This window comes from Cinclus cinclus, chromosome 8 (assembly GCF_963662255.1).
Source record: "Cinclus cinclus chromosome 8, bCinCin1.1, whole genome shotgun sequence".
Taxonomy (NCBI): domain Eukaryota; kingdom Metazoa; phylum Chordata; class Aves; order Passeriformes; family Cinclidae; genus Cinclus; species Cinclus cinclus.
In genome coordinates, this window is record NC_085053.1 from 19,297,589 (window position 1) to 19,319,087 (window position 21,499).

The following is a 21,499-nucleotide window of genomic DNA, read 5'->3' on the forward strand; positions in this document are numbered from 1 at the left end:
TAGAGGGGGGAATTGGACTTTATGAATGAATTGCTGTCCAGTTTGGTATGAATCTGTTCATACGATTACTGTTTCTGAAAATTAAAGATAAGGTAAATATTTGACTTTTAAACTGTTATCTTTTTCTTTCCCTTGCAGTCTGCATGAAACAGAGATTCATAAGGAAGATCACCAGTTAGAACCTATTTACAGAGCAGAGACATTTTTAGACAGAGACTACTGCATGTCCCAGGGCACCAGTTACAATTATCTTGACCCAAACTACTTTCCAGCAAATAGATGACATGGGAAGCAGATCTACCATCTTGGGTTTACTATCCTCTTTGAAAAATAACAATGGCACCATTGTTAATTCTGTGCACATTTTGGAAAGACTCTGCTTTCCCTGAAATGTCACTCACAGCATGACAGCTTCCTGGGTGTACTTGTCAAACTACAGCTTTGAGCTGTCATGGTTCTAGATCACTGAACAGCAGCTGAACATTCCTAGTGTGCAGAAGGTTTCACTGGGAGATTTTCTTTCACCACATCAGTCACATTTAGGTGGTGAATCTAAACAAAAGAAACACATGCAAAAGGGTGAGCCAGAAATGAGAGCACACATTAAAGATAGAGTAAATTCCAAAGGCTTTGAAGAACCTGGTTATAATGAGATCCAGAGGAGATGAAGTATTTCTATAAAAACAGTTTAGTAGCTTGCAGTTTTGTTGTGAAATAGTTTTCAGCACAGTAACTGACTTCTTTAGGCAAGGTTTTAACCAATGACAGTGTTTGCTTCTAGGCTGTACTCTAAAAATACTCACTGTCTCAGCGATGGTTGGCTACGGGCCTTTATTAAATCGGAGCTGCTTAATCATGTTGACCTTCAATTTTTAATTTTTTTTTTAAAAACCACAATGAACTCTATTTACCAACAGTGAAGCACTACAGGGGGCAAATGTGGCATTGCTTCCTTAACCAGCTCATGTTGTGTGAATGTTATAAAATTGTCACTCAGATATATTTTTTAAATGTAATGTTATATAAGATGATCATGTGATGTGTACAAAATATGGTGAAAAGTGCCAGTGCTAGTAACTGTGTAAAGTCTCTAATACTCAACATTTACTCCTTTAAAATAAAATACACAGCCTTCTGCCTCTGTATTTGGAGTTGTTAGTGCAACTCATCAAAGAAAACTGCCTAATATAAATCATATATATGGTAATAATTTTTCCTCTTTTGTAGTCTGCACAAGATCCATGAAAGATTGTATTTTTATTACTATTTAAACAGTGATTAAATTTAGCCTGAGCAGTGAGCAAGGGTTCACATGCATTCTTTTATACTGCTGGATTTTGTTGTGCATCATTTAAAAACATTTTGTATGTTTCTTCTTATCTGTGTATACAGTATGTTCTTAAATAATGTTCAATTGTCAGGAGAACTGTGAGAAATAAACTATGTGGATACAGTCTGTTTATATATAGAATGCTTGCTGTGACTTCCTTTCTGTGTAGTTCTGACTCTTTAATCAAGATGGAAAGTGTTTCCAGGTGTTGGATGGGTCCCGCAGATCCGGCCCAGGGCTGGGGCAGCTCTGGCCCCGGCAGGTTTAGCATTCCAGTTCTCTCCTTCCTCACTCGCAGACTTCTTTGTCAGATCACAGAAAATCCAGATTTTAGTAGCCTTGGTACAGTGTATACCATTGTCTGAGAAGCTTTGTAATTATTGTGACATATTTTACTTAATATATTTTTATTGAAATGTATAGCTTGTGATTCAGAAACACTTGATTATTTTATAACTGTAATAGACTTGCAGTTGCTTTGAAACTAGAATACTCAGAGCAATTAGCTAGAAAACAGACTAATTTTACTCTAAAAGATGGCAATAGGAAGGGTAATTGGCTGGCTGCACCTAGAAACTAATTATAAATTGGTCAGTATTTTTGCAGTAACTTTAGGTGTAGCTATTTTTTGCTTCAGAAAAAAGAATTTAGGCATTTAATCTATTAGAAAGTAATACAGTACAGTTACTAAAAACACTTGAGAAAGTATCATATGTAAACTTATCTCATGTATCTCATATACTTAGATAAATTTAATAAACCTTAAAAAAATACAACACAAAACTCACATGATGTATTTTAGTTTTAATTGGAAAAGATACTGCTCTGAGAGACTTTCTAAGACCATAAAAATACGCTTTCCACATCATTCGTGATCTTTATAGGAAACTAGAGTTGGTGAAGGTGTATTATCAGGAAGAGGATCTGTGGTAACATTAATTTTCTGTTTATATCCTGAAAAAATCATGGGAATAAAATAAGTAAATTGGAGAAAATACTAAGTCATCAATTTAGGATAGCTTGGAAAGAACAAAAGATCTTGGTACCCTTGGAATAAGGTTGGAAGCCAAAGGATAACTTCAAGTCTGAATCACCCAAGAAAGAAGCGTCTTGGATAAGTCCTATTTTATTGAATATGTATAAATATTAATGTTTCCCTATGCATGCATATACAGCTATTTCTCCTGCATACATTATGAACGTATGCAAATGGTTATCTAATACACATAACACCAAACCAAGCATGGGATCTTTTTGTTTTTTCCACAGAAAAGACAGAAGCAGAAAGAAAAATTAAACTGGAAGTGTATGGTGAATAATTTTTGTAATTTGATTTTAAAAACCCCAACAAAATAGCAGCTGATTGTTGCCTTTGTTCCCATCCTGCACAAGTATGAGACTCCACACTTTATAACTTCTACTGTAATTTAAATATCATAGAAAATACTCCAGAAAACCTACCCAGATGAATTTGCAACTTGCTGGTAACTGCAGAGTATTAAAAAGAAGCTCCTCCAGCAGCAGCTGCTGGTGCGTGTGGCCAGAGCTGCCCCCTGGAGCTGCTGTGGTACTGCAGGTGCTGCTGCTGCTGCTCAATGGCACTGGCTGGAGCTGGAGAAGCACTTCCTAGAGCACCAGAGGTAAAATGTAGGCTATAGAAGGACCCAGGAAAGAAGGAACATCCAGGATATGAAGGATAAGAACATACAGACCCTAAAAAATAATTGAATTAGCATCTACAGGGCAAATGCTAAGGAAGAAAAGGAAACAGAAGAATCTGCCCTGATTGGAAAAAGGACATACTCTGTAAGCATGCTGATTTGAACTATATTTTCAAGTCATGTACTGTGCTTTGAAAAGGATTAAACCCACATATACTGTAACAGAAATCATTACTCCTCATTTTTGTACGTTTTATTTGTATTATGTCTTCATTACAAGAAAGGTAACTTTAAAAATGCAAATCTGCTGCATAAAGTACACCTTTGACAGTACAAGCAATCATGCAACCCACTTTCACTGTGAATTCATCCAGAAGTTCCAGTAAGAGGATGCAGTTACTTTACAAGAACGTCAAACAAGCTTTTATTTAGCTGTCAGAATTACCAAAGAAACTCCACAATATTTTAGTTAACCTAACAAATACGATAGCACTTTTACAGACTTTTTTTGCAGATTACAGATAAATGGCTTACTAAAAGTGCAAGCAACATGAATCAAATAATCCCTGACACTTTCCTTTTTTTTTTTTGGCTTCCCACCCCACCACACCCTCCCAAGTTTTGGCAATGCCAGTACAAGACAACAGATGATGATCTGGATTTTGCATTTGAAATACTTGAAAGATGACATGAGATGTTCTGGCTCATAACCAACTTTACATATGGACTTTAACAGCTATAGCACAACTGCTGTTAATATGGATCATTACTGGATTGCATTTAACTATACAATACAATAATCATTCTCAGCTCACAAAACTGGGAAATCAGTTACAAAATCATAACATTCCTAGCAGAAGGCAAGACTGTCTCAAAAATGGTGTCTGCTCCCCAATAATGGATTGACAGACTTCTGCAACATTCAACTGTATCTTCAATTAATTTCTCTCTTTGCAACAGTGTTCTCGGGGATGTGTGAGAAGTTTAACTTGTAGCTTGACTAATTCCAGCTCTCTTAGAGCTGCATGTTACAGAGAACAGGTGTCAGTCACTAAAGCCCAAGAACAAGCTAAGTGACACCACAAAAATTAATACTGCTAATAAAAAGAAAATAATAATGGGAAACTTGTATGCAGTAACCCTAATGTCCATCTACTGGACAGTGACTGGGGTGGGTGGAGAGCTCCCTGCTGGCCAGGCACCGTCCCATTTCCCATGGAATGTGTGTGACCATGAAATACAAAACCAGAGCTGCTGCTCACCTTGCTGCTTTTAACCTGTGAAAAGCAAACACCCAAGAAAATGAACTACAGTTCTTAGAGTGTGGTTAGCATACAGACCACTTTCTGTTGAGTGTACTGTCAGAACAAAGATTTCATCTAGAGTAACACGCCACATGCACAAATTCCAGATACCTCTCAAGGAAGCAGCACTGCTTTGACCAGCAAATCATGGCTGTGGGGTGCACGTGGGTGAGGCTGTGTACACACCTTATACACCATTACTGCATTTCTGGTGAAAAAGAACATGCTGCCTCTTCCTTTTTCAGAAAAGAGTCAATACTCTTGCAGATTTCCAGGAAAACATCTTCCTGTGTTCCTTCTGCATCAACCTGTGAAGCAGAGAAAAAACGGTTTTGATTCAATTACAAAGAATTATCTCAGAATCTAAACACTGGCACAAAAAATGGTCTAATATAAAATGAAAGTTGTTCTGCTTCATGGTAGAAGCATTCTAATGTAGTGGAGCAGCTTCAATAAACCAGATTACTCATTTTGTTTCCACAGATTTCTGTAAGAAGGTTCTATCGGCTTGACTGTAGCAAAGTACATTAGTCAAGTGAAGGAGCTTAAACTCTGAAGTACTCATGTTTTAAAGTTTCACCTTTGATACAGAACAGTTGTCAAAGGCTCTTTGCCCATCACTCCAACCTGTCAGGGTCCTTATGAAGGGCTGCACAGCACTCCAGGCTTTGGCCACTCCACAGTAACCTAGCAAATCAATAAATTCCAGTGCATTTGTATTTGGAAGTTTGGTGAACTGGTTCTGGTTTTATGATATCTTTTGCCCCTATCTTTTATAAGGGCACTGCTTCTTTTGTGGTATAAGAACTCAACTTTCATTGAAGTAATTTTTTTCTTTAACACTCCAGATTCAGTTTTCTGACCAAGCTATTTTTCATGGCTGTACTTCACGAAAACAAGACCAATTTACTTTCCTGGGCTGAAGATGAGAGAGCTGCATTTCAACAGAGAGAAATGGCACTTGCTGCCAGTAATACCTGTCTCTGTTCCCTGGAAAACTTGAGGCAGGAGTGAGCTGTTCTGAGCAATGAGTTTCATGTCCATTCCATGCTGTGTCACCTGAGGAAGGAGACCTGTCTTTGACCCTCACAGCAGTGACAGAAGCAGCTTTCACAATGGCTGCATACTCCACGCAGATGCTTCTGCTGATTACTCCTTTCCTCAAATGCCTGAAGGAGACTTTTGGTCTTTGCACAAAAGCAAGATTCTTCTCTGCTTCTCCATGCTTAAGTCTTTCATGCGTGCATGACATGAAGTATGCACAAGATCAAATTGACCCATGACAACTTCATGAAAGGATCCTTTTCTGAACTGCTGCATTTTCATCTCCAAGTTGCTGACTAGAACGCCAGACAATTGTACTGTTTGAAGTGGACATCCCTGCCTATAATGCCTTCTGCCATCTCTTTGGTCTGCAGGACATTAAAGGAATTTCATATTCAAATAAATGTATTTTTAAATAGGCCAAGAAATCCTGCTCAGATATGACATTGTCTTGCAGCCAGCTCCTGTACAGCTGACTGCAGCCCATGTATCTCTAAGTCCCTTGGTGCTGAGCCTTGTGTGGGAGGCAGCAGCTGCTCCTTGCAGAGATCCAGCAGGGACTGCAGGCACTCTCCATAGCTTGGTTTGCACTCTTGGTGGCATCTGCAGATGTTTGGTGCCTATTGCATCCTGTTGGAAGTGCTGGCACATCTCCCCAGCCTATTCCACACCCAGAGCTCCAGCACTGGATTCCCAGCCTGGCCAGCCTTCAGGGAGTCGTGCCTGATAGAATCCTGTCCCCTCAGGCCCACTGCAAGAGTTTGTGACAGTGAGCTGAGCTCCCCTCGGTGCCCTGGCCAGTTCCCAGTTCCCTTTCTGTCCCCACGCCCTTCACGGTGGTGTTTGCTGCTGCTTTTTGCAGAGCTGAGCAGAGGCAGGCACGTGCTGATGCCTTAGAAAGGGCAGTTCTCCCACAAGGGCTGCACGTCTCAGAAATGTTCAGACGTGGGGGGTACTTACTAGTAGCAAAGAGAAAACAGGAGTGAGGAACCACTCTGAACCAATTATCTACCTTCTCCACTTGAAACAAAACGAGCAACTCCCATCTCGGCTGATACAAACACCTTGTTTGGCCTGTCTCAACTGCCATGACAAATATTTCCATATGGCTATCCCACAGGAAATATACTACATGCAGAGTGAAGGCCACAGCCATTTCAAAGCTCTCATCTTAATATGTATTTTTATTATCAATTTGCTTCATAAATACTTCTGCACTGTCTTTCATCTAATCTTACCAGCAAAGCTGATTGCCACTGGCTTTCTGGTGACCGCTTTAGAACTGGGACTGATACTCAGGCCTAGATCTAGGGATGTGTGATGAAGAATTAGCTCTGTAAGCATGGAAACTACCCTGCTTTATGATGGGCTGGAATGCTGACTTCCTAACAGTAGCAATGAAATATGGATGGGCCTGACTAATGACAGCCCCAGTACTTCCCATGCTGGCCTCCTAAATAACAAAGGCCCAATTCATGAAACTAACTTAACGTTGTGGCACAAAACCTAACTTAATGTGCCAATAATTCACATCCAGTACTACAGTAATTCAATGACACTCTCAGTAGCTCCAGAGAAAAACTGTGTATTTCCCTTCCTCGGATTATAACAAACCTCATAAATTAGGCCTTTTCGAGGCTATTTAAGGCTAGCTTCTTATAAAACAAGATCCATACACAGTTTTCCACAGTTTTGAAATGCAGCTATGGCTTTTGGTAACTTCAAATACAGAGACAATTAATCAGTTCATATGAAAAATTACTGGAGTAACCATCCCTATAGTACAATGGTGTTCCTTTTGCCATTAAAATCAACTAATTAAGTTTTCTGTCAACAAACTTCCATTTGTTGTAGGTTTTGAAATTTAGAGCTCTAAACATATATTGCCATTGAGAAGGGCCTGACTGTCTGCAGAGAGGATGGCTGAGGACAGACTCTGGAATGGACTCAGTAGTTGAAGGTCAGTCAAGTTCAGCTGTGCTGTCACTAACATTTATGTTAGAAAATCTCTCTGAGACTGTGCAGCACCTGGTTCTCACAGCAATGGACCAAGCTGAAAACAATGAAAACACACTGCCCCAAGACCTATTCATATTAGCATGCATTTTCTGCTGTGTTTTATCTATTGTCCCCTGCTAATGTTTCTGATGCATTTTTCTACATCAGTTTCTCATCTAATGGGCTACAAAGCACCAAGGGGGGAATAGAGAATCACTTGTTCCTTTGCTCCCCACATCCTTATCTAGCAGGGTTAATGGGTCTCTGAGAACCTTTCAAAAGATGGAAATAAAGCACATAACTGCTCTCACTATTACCATTGATTACTCCTTCTGGAAAAGGGGAAGTCGCCCCTCCCCACACACAACTATAATGGGAGCAGCAAGGGAAGGCTCACAAGTGGGAGAGGGTGGATGGTCACATGTTCTTTCATAATGGTTATGGAAAATGTGACTGCAAGTGATTTTAAAAAGAAATAGTGGAACAACACTGTGACAAAAAAAAATAAAGGAAGAAAGCACAGAAAAACGAACTTCTGTTGGACTTTGTAGGCTAAGTTTTCACAGCATGCGATCTGAAATAGTCAAAGTTTCTGGACACACTTAATCCTCTGCTCTGGCCTGCTTGGCTTATTTGTTATACTCATGCCCTTTTCCTCAGACTTTGGCTAGGAAACTTGTGTTAGCTAGGTAAGATCAGGGCTGTCTTGCTTGACTACCAAGGCATTGCTCCTCTCTTTTACTTACTACCCTCCTACATTACTGTCACTTCAAAAAAGCTTTAAAAGATGAGTCAGACATTAAAAACAATCTTCTTTTTTTTCTCCCTTTCTTCTCTGTTGAGAGAGGGCCATATATTCAAAGGGATTTACATTTAGCCATGTCAAAACACAAGTAGGTGTCTACTAAATTTCAGATTCACTTTTCTGTCCAGCTGCCTTGGAACTCACTGAGAAATAAGATTTAAAACCAACAGCATCTATCTGCTTACTACTACTATAAAACATTTTAATTTAATGTCATTTATCTGAACCACCTGATTCCCACAGAACCAGGCAGCTGAAAGGCAGTGTTTTTGAGGCAATGCTTTCAGCCCTTGCATTTCCAGTTCAAGGTCTTTACTGGAAAGCAGTCGCTATCCTTAGCAGCAGGTGGGTGTTGTGTAACTGCAAAAGAAATTATGACATATTAAAGTAAATCCCTAAAACATGATTTAAAATAAAAAAAATCTAACTTATTAGTCACAACAACTTTACCTTCCAGAACAAAATTTGGAAACTTAATGTCTCAGCAGAAAAGTGAGGACACTGTAGCCTTTGCCCTTCATTCTTCAGTCAGTTCACCTTCCCTTGCAAATATGTGCACAGTTCCTTCATCTCAGCAGGGTGCTGAAAGGATTGCTGTTGTTTATTCCTGTCAGGTTCACAGGTGTTTCATCTGCACCCACAGCCTTCACCCTCTGTCCATGCCTCAAGCCTCCTCTGCTGAGCAGAAACACAAAGAGGGAATCTTGGCCAAAGGGAAATTTCCAACACAGTCCTGAGCTTTTGTCAGCTTCACCAGGTCACTGTTCTTGTTCGGAGGTCAGTAGAACAAAAAAATGTTGCAGTTCCAAGTACCATATTAGTTATGAAAGGACCTATGCACCGTAACTCCAGGATGGGGAAGTCGTAACATCCTCGAGGATTAAAGTGGGAAAGCTGTTACAACCCTATACCTTTGTCTCTTCTGTGCAAGTAAAGCAAGGAGAGAATTCCCAATAGAGTGCAGAGGAAGCCAGGTCAGAGCTGAGTTTTCCTTTCTGCACTGTGTTTGTCAGACTCCATCCAACCATGCCTTAACTTCTGTTCCAACGCACAGAGTAAGAAAGCTCATTTGACACTGCACTCTCACCACACCTTGATGTGGTGTGACAGATCAGTTCTTCCTCTGCTGAGTGTACAGCCAACATCTAATTCTCACATCAGACCTTTTGCTGGCCTTCTGCCCAGGACTGAATTTTACTTTTGCATAATTTAATGTTTCAGGACTGAAAACCCTTGGAGTGGATAGGACAAGTGAAATACATCCCACTGTTGTCATGTGCTGTTCCCAGTCTGTGGAAAATTTTGTCCAACCCTGAATACACTGAACTGGAGAAATTAAATTATACCAGTATGCCAACCCCATTTTCTTGTTACGCAAGTCTATTTCTGATTTTCTTTTCTGTGGCAAGGTGGAGCTGGGTGCTACAGTCAAGCCCCATAAAACATGATCACTTATACAATTAATACCTAGAATTTAGTGGTCCTCAGCCACACGCTGCAGTAAGCTGGCTAGAAAAGGTTCATGACATTAGCAGGATTTAGACTCTAATATTCCTCTAGAACCTCAACACCCACTCCTTTGCATGCTTAAGAAACTGCATTGCTGCAATCCCAAGGGATAAAAAGCTCACGTGGGCCTTTCACTGAAGAGCTGCTTCTGTTGAAAAACCAAACCTAGGAAGGAATCAAAGATTCTTCTAGACTCCTCTTCCTCTCTTAATCAGCTTCTCTTCAGATGCTTTGGCCATTGCTTATCCTGGATCGCAGACTGATCTGGATCTCCAAATACCACCCTCAGGAAGGCATTGCTTCCCTGAGGCTACTGGAGCCCACCAGCTTTGCCTAAGAAAAAGGACTGCACTAGCCTCTGATCTGTAGTTACAGGGAGGTTCATGGGTGATTTAAAATAAATCCAGTAATGCAGATGAGAATTTATTTTAAGGGGTCAAATCAACACTGGTAAATTAACCTTGGTGGCTTTGTCTGAAGTAGATAGGAAACACACACACACACACACACACACACAGTTCTTTCAGGAGACAGAGTTACAGAGGCAGCAGCACCTCCATGGGAGCATTAACATCTTCAGCAAGCACTGGTCAGTGTTGGAGTGTGATGAACCCACTTAGGAATGAACAAATCCGCAACATGGAAAATATGTGATGTTTTAATTAAAATGGGAAAGAAAAATATTAAACATGTTAGACTGCCTCTAGGTAAAGTCTTAGTCTTCGCGTGTGTGTGTATAATATTACAAATAAAAAAACCCCAAAGACTATTTTAGCCTATCCTGCACCAAAAAAAGATAATTGCAATCAGAAGTTATATTTTATACATTTGATCAGAAGTTATTTTTGTCAGTTTTTCTGCTTTCCACCTGAATTTACTTTCATCATTCAGAGAACACCCAGTGGCTGCTAATGTCAATGCTTGGCTGCGTGTAAAATCTGTTGCTATAAATAAGAAAATAACCCCATGTCCTGGAAATTGCAAACTTCCACTTGACCCTCTGCTTCCTTCAACACACATAGCTTAAACATATTCAACACTAAAATAGTTTTAAAATTAATTTTCCACGATAATATTTGTAAAGCTGATTTTACAGAGCTTTCACACCCAATGGCTCCACCTGGAAGATGGATATATATGGTAAACACCACATTCACCAGAATCAAGTTCAAAAAATGTACAGACATTTTAAGAAAAGTAGTGTAGGCACTGTTCAAGCAGAGCACAGGTATTTTCTAACATGCAAACATACAGTGTCAGCTTCCCCAAGACTAATGGCACAAGTACAAACCACATATCCAGCTGTGACCCACAGATTTGGCAAGTTCCTTAAGGAGCTAACGAGCTACCAACTTTCCAGAAAAGACTACATGTTTTGCCATTAAATAGGGGATGGAGCAGGAACTTGCAGCAGAAGCATTAAGGAAGATCAAGGAAAGTCCATGTCAAGTGAAATAAGACAGTCCCAGACTGCAAAATCCATGCAAAAGTATTAACTGTGGTTCTACTCTCTTTGGGGTTGTCACTTCCCTGATGCTTCAAAAAGGGAAACACTGTGGTAGGCACAGCTCCCTGGAATAGGATATTGAGACAGAGACCTCTGTTTTCCTTGGCATTGTGTTGTGTTGGTGTATTGTGTATTGAACTGAATTCTTAGGCACATCGTTGAAATTTTGGCAAGATAGCTTCTCAAAGAAAAAACAAACCACGGAATCGTTTGTAAGCCTAAAGATGAAAAGTAAGTCAGAACATTTTTCTGGCACTTAGACTTATGTGGACTTATTTTTGGGGTTAGGAAAGGCCACATATCAGGACTCTTCCTTTGAGTATCATTTTTTCAGCACTGTTTTCACTTACCCTGTTCTCAGGTCAGGATATTGGCGCACAAATTAGCTGCACATTTCTCTTTTGGGAATTTTGCAAAGGAGAAAAGTTTGGGGGAGGCGATTTGCATGTTTGCTACACTCTCTAGAAAAAACAGATCCCATAATATTTCCAGAAACTATTATTTCTCTTTTAGGACATGACAGGGCAGTAGGACTAGATCTTTCTGTAGCTGAACTAAGGGAGAGTTTTCCATGACAGAGCAGAGAAATGAAGAAAAAAAACCCCAAAATCCTATGTTAATGAGTCTACAAGTGTGCCAGCTAAGTGCACTGATGGAATTTTTCATGCTTCTCTGTAAAGTATTGATTATAGAATAAAAAGAATGCTTTAAATATCACATCCTGAGCAGGTGTAAACTGAGGTAATACATTGAAATCCATTGAAATTAATATAACTATGTTATTTATTCCAGCAAAAAGATCTCTCTTGGATGCAGGTCTGTTTTATTTCAGGATATACACTGTCAGTTTTGAAAATTTTACTAAAGGGCTTTAGATTAACGTAATCTTTCATCCTAATTTTGAAAGATCATATAGGAGTAATAAATCCCAATACTTAAAGAAAAGCTTTCCAGAATTTATGTTTAATAAGAGATTCTATACAGATGAGTAATTGATTCAGGATATGTTCTCTGACTAAGGACAAACGTGTGTTTTTTTCTTTCAAACTGTAATGTACAGCTCAGAAGTTTGCAGAAGTTGCAAACAAATCGGGAATTGTAAAATGAGAACAACTGGAACATGCAGGAACAGTTCATAAATGAACTGTTGTGTTCATAAATGAACGTCAGTGTTTTCCAAATACTGTTCAAATAACTGAAGAAAACAGCAATTTAATTTAAAAGGTCAAGTAATTTACCTTGCATAACTGTGTCTTGCTTTCATAGTATGCAGTCAGAGGGTTTGATGCTTGGTAGTAGCTTTCAATTCTTTCCTCAGTGGTTTCAGTGTCCTCAGAGTTCTGACTGCTCTGGTTCCTCATCAGAAGGCGACTACTCATGGTTTCTGCAGAGCAGTCCAGGCAGAGCACGAGCTTTGGTTCCCCAATCTAGAGACAAAGGAAAACAACAAACGTGCCAAGTTCTGGCCCAGTAAAACATGTTTTGTTTGGATAACACCGAAACAGTCACCAGGGAATTTATTAGTGAATACTATTTGTCTATGGAGAAATTATGCTTATTAACAAACACTGTTCACTGTAGCAGCACTAAGGGATGCCAGCATTGAGGAGCAAGGCTGTACTTGCCTGGCCTCTAGGCAGACATAAAGAGATAGGATCTGACAAATTCTGGCTACTTGGACAGAAGAGCATCAATTCATTATTTGATTTATGCAAACAGTACAGAACTTATGGAATACTTGACTCGTTATATTTGTAGCCTTTTCTTTGTTCAGTGTGTGAAAAGGGAGTGGTAAACTATAGTTCAGTATTTCAAGATGCAGTAGCAGGAAATGCCCACAAAAAAGGGTACCCACTTGAGGTGGAAATGAGTAACAACAGACAGGCTCAGGGACACCATCAAATATTCACAGAATACATCCTGTGAATTACTTCATGTCACACAGTATTTTATGTCCTTGTTTGCAGTGCACCCACATTATTCCTACCCATGCTGTAAAGAAAGGATGTGATACATTTCTCTGTATTTTCAAATTGGCAAGCAATTTCCAAATTCTATGGGAAGCTGGTCACTTAATGCTGTTTGGCTAGTGCCAAACTGGTCACAAGGGAGAGTCTGTCCTTTTCCCTAATAAAAATAAATACAGATTTATTTATTTTCATTCTTAGGCCTAACAAGTTCTTAAATAATCATCTCTCTCTACATTTGATCATAGATATTGCAGTACTTTATGGGAAAAAATAAATGGCAAGAAAGAGAAGAGCAAAGCATTTTTTATGGTATTTCAGGAGAGAGCCGAAAGTTCTAAACACAAATCCTCATCATTCTTTCCCTGAAACACTGAAAAATATGTATGTAATTTAGCATAAATCTTGGAATGTACTGTCATGCACCCTTCTCAGGCACAGTACTCTCTGACACAAGGTTCTGTATGAGCAAAATCTGCTGGGCTGAGTCCAGAGTGATAAATTCCACTGTCTCAAGCAAAATACAGGTGTTACAGGTACCATGGGGAAAAAAAGTTAATTTTTCCATGCAGTTATGTATTTAATTCTTCAATGACACTCTCAGTCTTTTTCTCATTCCTTCCCTTCCCAGCAGAGATCTGGAAAACACTATATAGGAAAAAGTGAGAAGACTTGGAAAAAGATGACTGCTATTCACACTAGTGACCATTACAAAATCATATTTTTACCATGGCTACAGCAAAGAAAGTCTAAATTACCAATATATGGAAATTGTCATTGTTATCTTTGTTGACAGCCCTTAAAGGAAGAAATATTCTAGAGGCAAATATTTCATGTCAGACCTTCTGCATTTGACTGAGGATGTCTGGATTGTGTTGACCTTTCTACTACCCTTAATGACTTTCTAAGAGAAGCTGAAGCCAAGGGATTATGTCAGACAGTTCAATGACAGGCTTTTATCTACCCACTTCTACCACACAGAAAACATTAATGCTATTAGCTATAGCAGCACTGGGTTTGGGGATTAAAAAAGCCAACAAGGCAGTTTTAATAGTGCAGGAGACATAGGGAATTAAAAAAATATGGGGGCTTAATCAATGATTTAAACAAATGTCCTTTTTGTATAACTAGATTTGGATGGTGAGAAGTTATTTCATCCTAGTTTTACATGTCCTAAATTAAAATAGAATGTATGGGAATGTATGGGACTGCTTGATATACTCAGTCTGATTTACTTTTGAAAAATTGACATGGTTTTCTTAGAAGTTTCAGTGTTGCTATATGGAATTCCAACCATTACAGAAATATCTTTCTTCCAAACGAAAATCCACAAAAAGTGAAAGTAATGCCCTCATCAGGTATTACTGCAATTTTTGCTATTTTTTTATTTTTTAAAAATTACTGTTTTCCTGACACAATTTAGCTTAAATAATATATACCAAACAAGTCTAAAGTTCTGGGTCTTTTCTCTGTCTCACTGGGTACTTCCCACCTGGTGTTGTGGAATATATGTTAATAATGTTTGTTCACCTTGTAGAAAGACTAAGGAGGGAACACTGTTTTGTGCCTCTCTAGAATTATGGCTGGCTAAAAGTAAAATTGTATCATACAAGGGAATTGGGTAAAATTGGCTGGAGAATAAGTTGGTTCTACATAGCTCATTCTGTTTATGAGTCAAGCTCTGAAATACAAGCATTATTCTTGATGTCTTCTAAATAGAACAGGTCTCTATTAACAATTACAAAGCTTTTTAGATATCATGTAGATATGTAGTATTATTCATCTGTACTTTGCTGCCATTAATTAGTAAGGCCTAATGTGAACCTCTTTCATTCAATTATAATTTAAGAATTTCAATTATAATTTAACTTCTCATCACCCTTCAGAAAGAACAGCAAAGCATTATCTCAAAAACAACCCATTTTAAAAAACTTCACAGTCTTACTGAGCAGCTCACAGCTGGCCTGTGAAAAGTGGATACAAGGCACAACAGGGGTGAGAGCAAGTTCAAAATAGACTAAGGGGTATTTTGCTGCTTTTGGGGAACTTCAAGATGCTCCACTTCAGCACTGGATGCATTAAGACTTGGCCATACCTCAGTGCAGGACACCCCAATCTCTAAATCCCACTTCAGAATACAGAGGAGTGTCCATAGGACATGAACACGCCTGACTGCCACAGAAACAGCACTGCTGAAATAGGTCCTCCTCAGACACAAAGTCAAAGAAATCTCCAGCATCTTTTTAACAGTCTACAGCATTTTATTAATAAGTCAACATTTCTGTGAACGGCTTATATAGCAAATCCCATTGTTCATTATTTTGTCTGGCTTCTGATGCCTAAATCTTGCTAGGCTTTTATGGTAATCAACTAAATAAAGCAGCTAAAGGCTCAGTGAGAAAAGAGGGGATTCATCAAAGTTTTATTACCTTATAAACTTTTCTGGGACATTTTGGAGTGTAATATGATGTAACAAATACTATTATCCCTGATTCACCACTTCTTTTCTCCTAAACGCTGGCAGATTCATTCATAGGCTCAGACAGAGTATTTTCTACAGACTGAGAAATGTACGGCTGAGACTTCTCCCTAGGTCTTAGCACACAGCAAGCAAATCGATAGCTCTCGGAACTGCCACGCAGGCACTTGCACAACGCTCTTTTTATGGCTCTGCCACCTGTTACTCATCACAAAAATTAAATCTGTGTTTGGCTGTTTCAAGTGGCAGCAAGCTTTAGCAGAGCTGGCTTACTGGCAATAAATATTAACTGTGGAGATACATACTTCTATGAACCTGCATCAGATAGTGCTTGATCAGATTTTCATGATAAGTACAGCACTATCCACTAGAACCAAAAAAAATGCTTCTAAAATTATGTTTTCCACTAAATGTGAATCGTTCCTGTTTACATTAATTTTAGGTAAAATCAGCCTTTACTTCTCCTTCTAGAGTATTCTAGAGTCTGTGTAGGTAAGGGCAACAGCTAGATTTGCTATCCTGATGGGGTGCCAAAATTTCAATGATCAGCAGCACAGCTCTGCTGGATTGGCTTTTTACATGTCCCTGCTGCAATCAGCTGAAGAGAGGGACCAAAGCAGCACCAGAATTACAGGAGTTACAACAGCATTACAACTGTATGGACTGTATGGTCACCTTGGTCTCAAACTCTTCTGCGTCTTTCAGCTCTTGGGGATACCCATCGATCAGGAATCCTTTTGTGTCCCCTAGCTTGGAAACCATGGCTTCCTTCAGCAGCTCTAGGACAACACCCTGTATAGGAAAGAGAGGGAGTTAGGTGGTAAATTAATAAGAAAGACTAATACCTTTGTTTGTTGCACTGACTAGTCCTACACCCTGTTTGGCTGTAAGTAGGTCCTGTGAATGCAGGTGTTTTTCTTGTCCTGCAGGTAGCAGGGCACCCTGCTTTTTATTCTCTCAGGACCAGCTATGCCACACAAATCTAATGGGAAATCCACCCAAGATTTCCCAAAGTGCCCTCCAGATAGCTCATAATAATAGCTCATAGCCCTCCAGAACATTTCATAGTTTCAAAATGAATGTTAATACCTGTGAAACTCTAGAGTACTGTTGCAACATTTTCCAATCTGATTGCATTTGGCTATGTCACTGGTATAATCATATTACATGGAAAGTGACCCCATCTGACCAAACACACTGAAGAGCAAAGCAATCAAGATCAAGCCTGAGCACAGCTTTTAGTTTTCCCTGAACAGCATTTCCCAGTATCTTTCATTAACAAACACATCCTCTGACCTAGCTGCAGTTGCTGAAGACCCACCAAGAGTTGGGACTCTGGACCTGCCATGTAAAAGTCAGGTCCAGCTGAGAACAACACCCTCTGCCTCCACAGTCTCCATTAAGCTGCAGTCCAGCTACTCTGGGTTGTCAGCCAGCTCTGCAGGGAACTGCTGCAGGTACTGTAATTTAAAATAGCTGCCAGGAGGACCAGCTCTGAATCTGAAATGTAGCGCTATGAAAAGGACATAAAGTTTCTGTTTCCTGTACTTACATTTTGCAATGCATCTGTCTCTCTGTATTTCAAGTCTAATTTATTGACTATGTGAAACATAAAGAAATACTGGCACTGAAAAGGGAAGCAAGTGCCACGGATTTGGCAATGAGGAAATGTCTCCCTGAGGTTACAGATTAATTTTACTGAAATACTGAAAACCAGCTCCAGTATCTATTTCCACTGTTTTAAGACAATATACCTACCACTGCCTTTGTTTAACCATTAGAAACCCAAATAAAACCATCACTCACGCCAGGCACAGGTTCACCACATTCCACGATGTCTTTGATCAATTTACTTCTCTCTGATAATGACGATAACTCATTTTGGAGAAGGTCACTAGTGGAGAGGTGAGTAAATCCGTATTTCTTGGCTAAATGTTCACACTGGCTACCTTTGCCAGAGCCAGGCCCACCTATGTGAGGGAAAAAATAGCTAGAACTAGAAAAGAACAAAAATCTTCCAATTCTCAAATTACAGCCACTAAGAAAATGGGAGGAAATTGATGACATCGACTATTTTGCAAATTTTTTTGTAGAGATACTATCTACAGTAGAACAAGTCATAAATGTCCCTTCTGATACAACTACAGTACCAGCTCAAAAATGTGTTGAAGTTGAAGGAGTCCCAACAGCGTGAAATCTCTCAGAGAAGCTGTTCCTAAAACACCATTAGCAAGAGAAGGGAAAGCATGAAACAGCCCGTGGAAAAGGATATTTGACTCAGTGCATGTTCAGTTTGATAGCTGCAACAAATGGCAGCGCAGTAAGGTCCACTGCACCACTGTGAGGGAAGTGATAAGGAGCAGCTGGCCCCATCCTGCCCACAGGGACAGAACGGCAGGAGGGGAAGAGCACTAACCCAGGGGAATGGCACTCCGGAATGCCACCTAACCCGGAAGGGCACCTCCAGCCTCCTGCTTCCTTGGGCTGGCGAGCGGCTCCAGCTCCACCGCAGAGCCCTGAGCCTGTGGCGCTCTGCAGGCGCTGCCGGGCCCAGCTCCGCCATGGAGCCGGCTGCTTCTCCCTCCGCTCCGAGGCCGAGGGCATGGAATGCCAAAGGCCTCTCTCTTCAGGCTGCTGCTGAGGCATTGCAGCCACCCCCGCCCGGCTGGGGAGAAGGACAGAACTTGCTGGAAGCCGCTCCTCAGGAGTCCCAGCGCGGTGATTTCAGCACTGCCGGCACGGCTGAGGCGAGGCCCTGAGGCGCCATGGCGGTGCCAGGGCGTGGGGGGCGGGAAAGGAAATTGCTGCTGTGAATTTGTGGAGAAAACCTCACTGCGTGTAGCAGCAATTTTGCAGCTTGTGATGGATCTATTCAGAAGATCTACTGCAGCAGGAGGTAATTATAGCCTTGGAGGGAGACTGTGCTCTTTTCAGTAAAGTTTTTTCAGCAGGTGACCTGTGTTATTTATCAACTACTGGGAGTTGCAGCTAGGGCTGCTCAGCTCTGCTACATTTAAGATGCTAGAAAACATGTGGCTTTCCTGTTTCCTTATGTTTCCACAAACAAATATAGGAATGAGGTGTTCACAGTAGAGCAAGCTTAGCGCTGTCACTGCCTCAGTTGAACTTTCTTCTAACTTTCGCATTCAATGTAAGAAATAATTGCTCTGAGCGTATAATTTTCCAAGAAGTTACAGTACTGTAAAAATTGGGTCATAAAGGAGTAGCATCAAAGGAAGGGGTTTGTTTCTGTGATCTGCAGTCTTTTACTTCAGCTTCACAAGGAGAATGACCAGCCTGTGCTCTGAGAATCACACCTGTGCTACAATTTTTCTAGAATCATCTTTGTTGCAGGCTTATCTTCTGGCCAGTGTGGGTTATATGTTGTTTTTCTATTGATATTATATGAAGAACATTATTGTTTTGTAAAAACACTAGTTGAAAGAAAACAAGGAAAAAATAGGAGTGGCTATAAAGAAACAGATGTAGCAAAATTACAGGCAAGTTACCAGTAATGAATCCTTAAATATCTGTGGCAATTAATTGCATTTCTGGCCTGTTTTGGGGTTTTTTTAGATCAGTAAGTTTGTTTACTCATTTTGTCTCCTGGCCTTGAATATGGTCACAGAGCGGTAATTTAATCCTATTTCTTTGGTGTATATAAACAGTATTAAAACCCCCCAGTTATAAAGATTATTGTATTTTTTTATATAACTGTTTCTCTTCTTAATACAGAGCCCAGTGAGAAATTTCATAATTCCTCCTCACATACAAAATAAATTACATCTCTTTTCAGAAATAACAATGCAAGGACATTTTTGTTTTTTTATCAGGTAAATATTCATAAAATTTGATCTGCTTCTAATGCCTTTGTGTGTTCATATTTTAAAAGAGAACACTGTCAGAAAGGTACAATATGCAGGGTATACACAATAATGAGCATGCCTCCAAAACATTAATTGACCATTTTTTAAAATAGAAGAGTTCAAGCAAAGCAGAGATTAACATGCTGAGCTCTTTAAAAAGTAAAAAACATATTTGAGTAAGATATGTGCTAAAAATAGTAGTTTTTATGGCCATTGGTATTAATTTAGTTTCATCTGATGAGTAGCAAAGCATCCTAGTGCTTGACAGACGCTTTATCAAGTCTTTGTCCTTTCTTATCCACAGTTCTTGCTTGGCATGATCTTAGAAGAGACAGAATTCCCCAGGAAATTCAGTACTGAGGGCTGAGCACAACTTGGCCTTTACACCAGTATTAATTTATGAGTCTGAAATAAAAATATTATCTTGTCTCCCTCTGAAGTTCGCTAATGTGACTGAAATAGAGCTATTCAGGTGGAAAAGATGTGAAAGTGCATTTTCTTACTAATTCGGTGTTTCTTTCTTGCTCAGAATATGTACTTAAAAGACTGCTACATAAGCAGCTTTAACAGCAAATTAATCCTGCAGCCATGAAGTTCACGATCAATTTGTAGTGTTACAAAATTGTACCTGTTCTTTTAGCTGGTATTTTTCTTAGGTCTGTTCGTTTTTCTAAAGAAAAAAATATGTGAAGAAAGTTTATCTGGAATAACAGCTGCATATGAAGCATGACAAAGGCCAGCATAATAATTTTTTTTTTTTTTTTTTTTTTTTAGACTTCGCTGAGACTTGTTATGATGGTTTTTTTACGGAAAATACTCAGGGAATTGGAAAAGGTAACCAAGTTTTCCCAATGGCTCAACTTTTAGTAGAAAAATATGTCCCCACTTCTGTTGTGAACGCATAAGATTCTTTATGAACACTGTCATTTTTTCTGTATGCTGTCATCTTGCAATCTGCCTACATATACTTTAAAAAAAAGAAGAGAGTTAGTTCATGATAACTTGTTATTCAGATTAATCATGTTGTCTTCTGATTTCTATATATGACATGAAGAGAAAAAGCTAAAGCCTAGAAAACAGCTAGAGGAATTATGGGTGTGATGTGACCTGTAGGACAATACAGAACTACCAGCAGTTCTTTAATGTTAGTATGCTTTTGTATTTTCCTAGTATTGCTCAGTGCACTACACATTGTTTTAAAGCTCATTTGGAAACTTAATAAAAATCCAAAAATTGCAGGTGAAGAAATTAAGAACACTGCATTAATCAGTAAGGTTATTCTTGGAAACAGAACTCTTTGAGTGTCCCTTTGTGCTTTTTGGTACAAATAGTAAGCAAGAATGTGGGACCAGAGCACTAACACAGAAATTAAATGTAGTTCTCTATATTACTTTTCTGCAGCAAGGCCAGATTAAAAGGTCTCTGCAATCCCTTAGTGCAGTAGTCCCTTCCATTATGTTGATTCATCGGCCTGTGAGAGGGGATCTTCTGGTAAATAACTTTCTGGCAGCACTGCTGACTTAGGTGGCTACTTTTCCCAATTTATTGACTGCAGAAATGCTTCACAGAGAGTCCTTCAAGGGGAGAAAAAGAGTGGTCACAGTGAGTGGGGCAAGCAGCACTTCTGGGTGTTCAGCTGCATTCGTCTTAGATCAGTCCAAGGTCTGAGCTCTCCTCCCTCCTGCCTGAATCTCCCCCAGACTGGGAAGGCTGAGAAGCCTGGGCATGTGATTCAAATGTACCACTCTGACATAGAGCACATCAGATGAATTAATGATGACAGAGGGAGCTGGGACTGCTTCTGTGAGTGAGCAGGGCCAGGAACAAGCAATAGGAGCAGTGCATGGACCAGCTTGGCTGCCAGAAATACTGGTAGAGCAAAAGTGTCATGCATACAGACTGAGATGCCTCTATTTAAAATCTTACAAGTTTATCATATACTAAAATATCATGAGCATTTCTATAAAATGCCAGCAGTAGGGTTTACAAGACAGTCCCACCATTTATTTTGAAGTGTTTCAAGACCTTG

At 39.6% G+C, this 21,499-nt stretch overlaps 2 protein-coding genes across 3 annotated transcripts in view; one reads left to right on the forward strand and one right to left on the reverse strand.

Moving 5' to 3' along the window:
* The window catches only part of ZZZ3 (zinc finger ZZ-type containing 3), a 46,136-nt gene extending 44,494 nt beyond the window's left edge, over positions 1-1,642 (forward strand). For both annotated transcript variants that reach the window (XM_062497503.1, XM_062497504.1), the window contains exon 13: positions 139-1,642. In XM_062497503.1, coding sequence (XP_062353487.1) covers positions 139-283 — 145 coding nt within the window. In that variant the 3' untranslated portion in view covers positions 284-1,642. The remainder of the gene's footprint in view (positions 1-138) is intronic.
* A 2,850-nt stretch (positions 1,643-4,492) lies between these two features.
* AK5 (adenylate kinase 5) overlaps positions 4,493-21,499 on the reverse strand; it is an 82,095-nt gene continuing 65,088 nt past the window's right edge. Inside the window, exons 11-14 of the mRNA XM_062497338.1 lie at positions 17,411-17,574; positions 16,280-16,396; positions 12,397-12,585; positions 4,493-4,603 (exon numbers count right to left, since the gene is read on the reverse strand). Of these exons, the coding sequence (XP_062353322.1) occupies positions 4,493-4,603; positions 12,397-12,585; positions 16,280-16,396; positions 17,411-17,574 (581 nt within the window). The remainder of the gene's footprint in view (positions 4,604-12,396; positions 12,586-16,279; positions 16,397-17,410; positions 17,575-21,499) is intronic.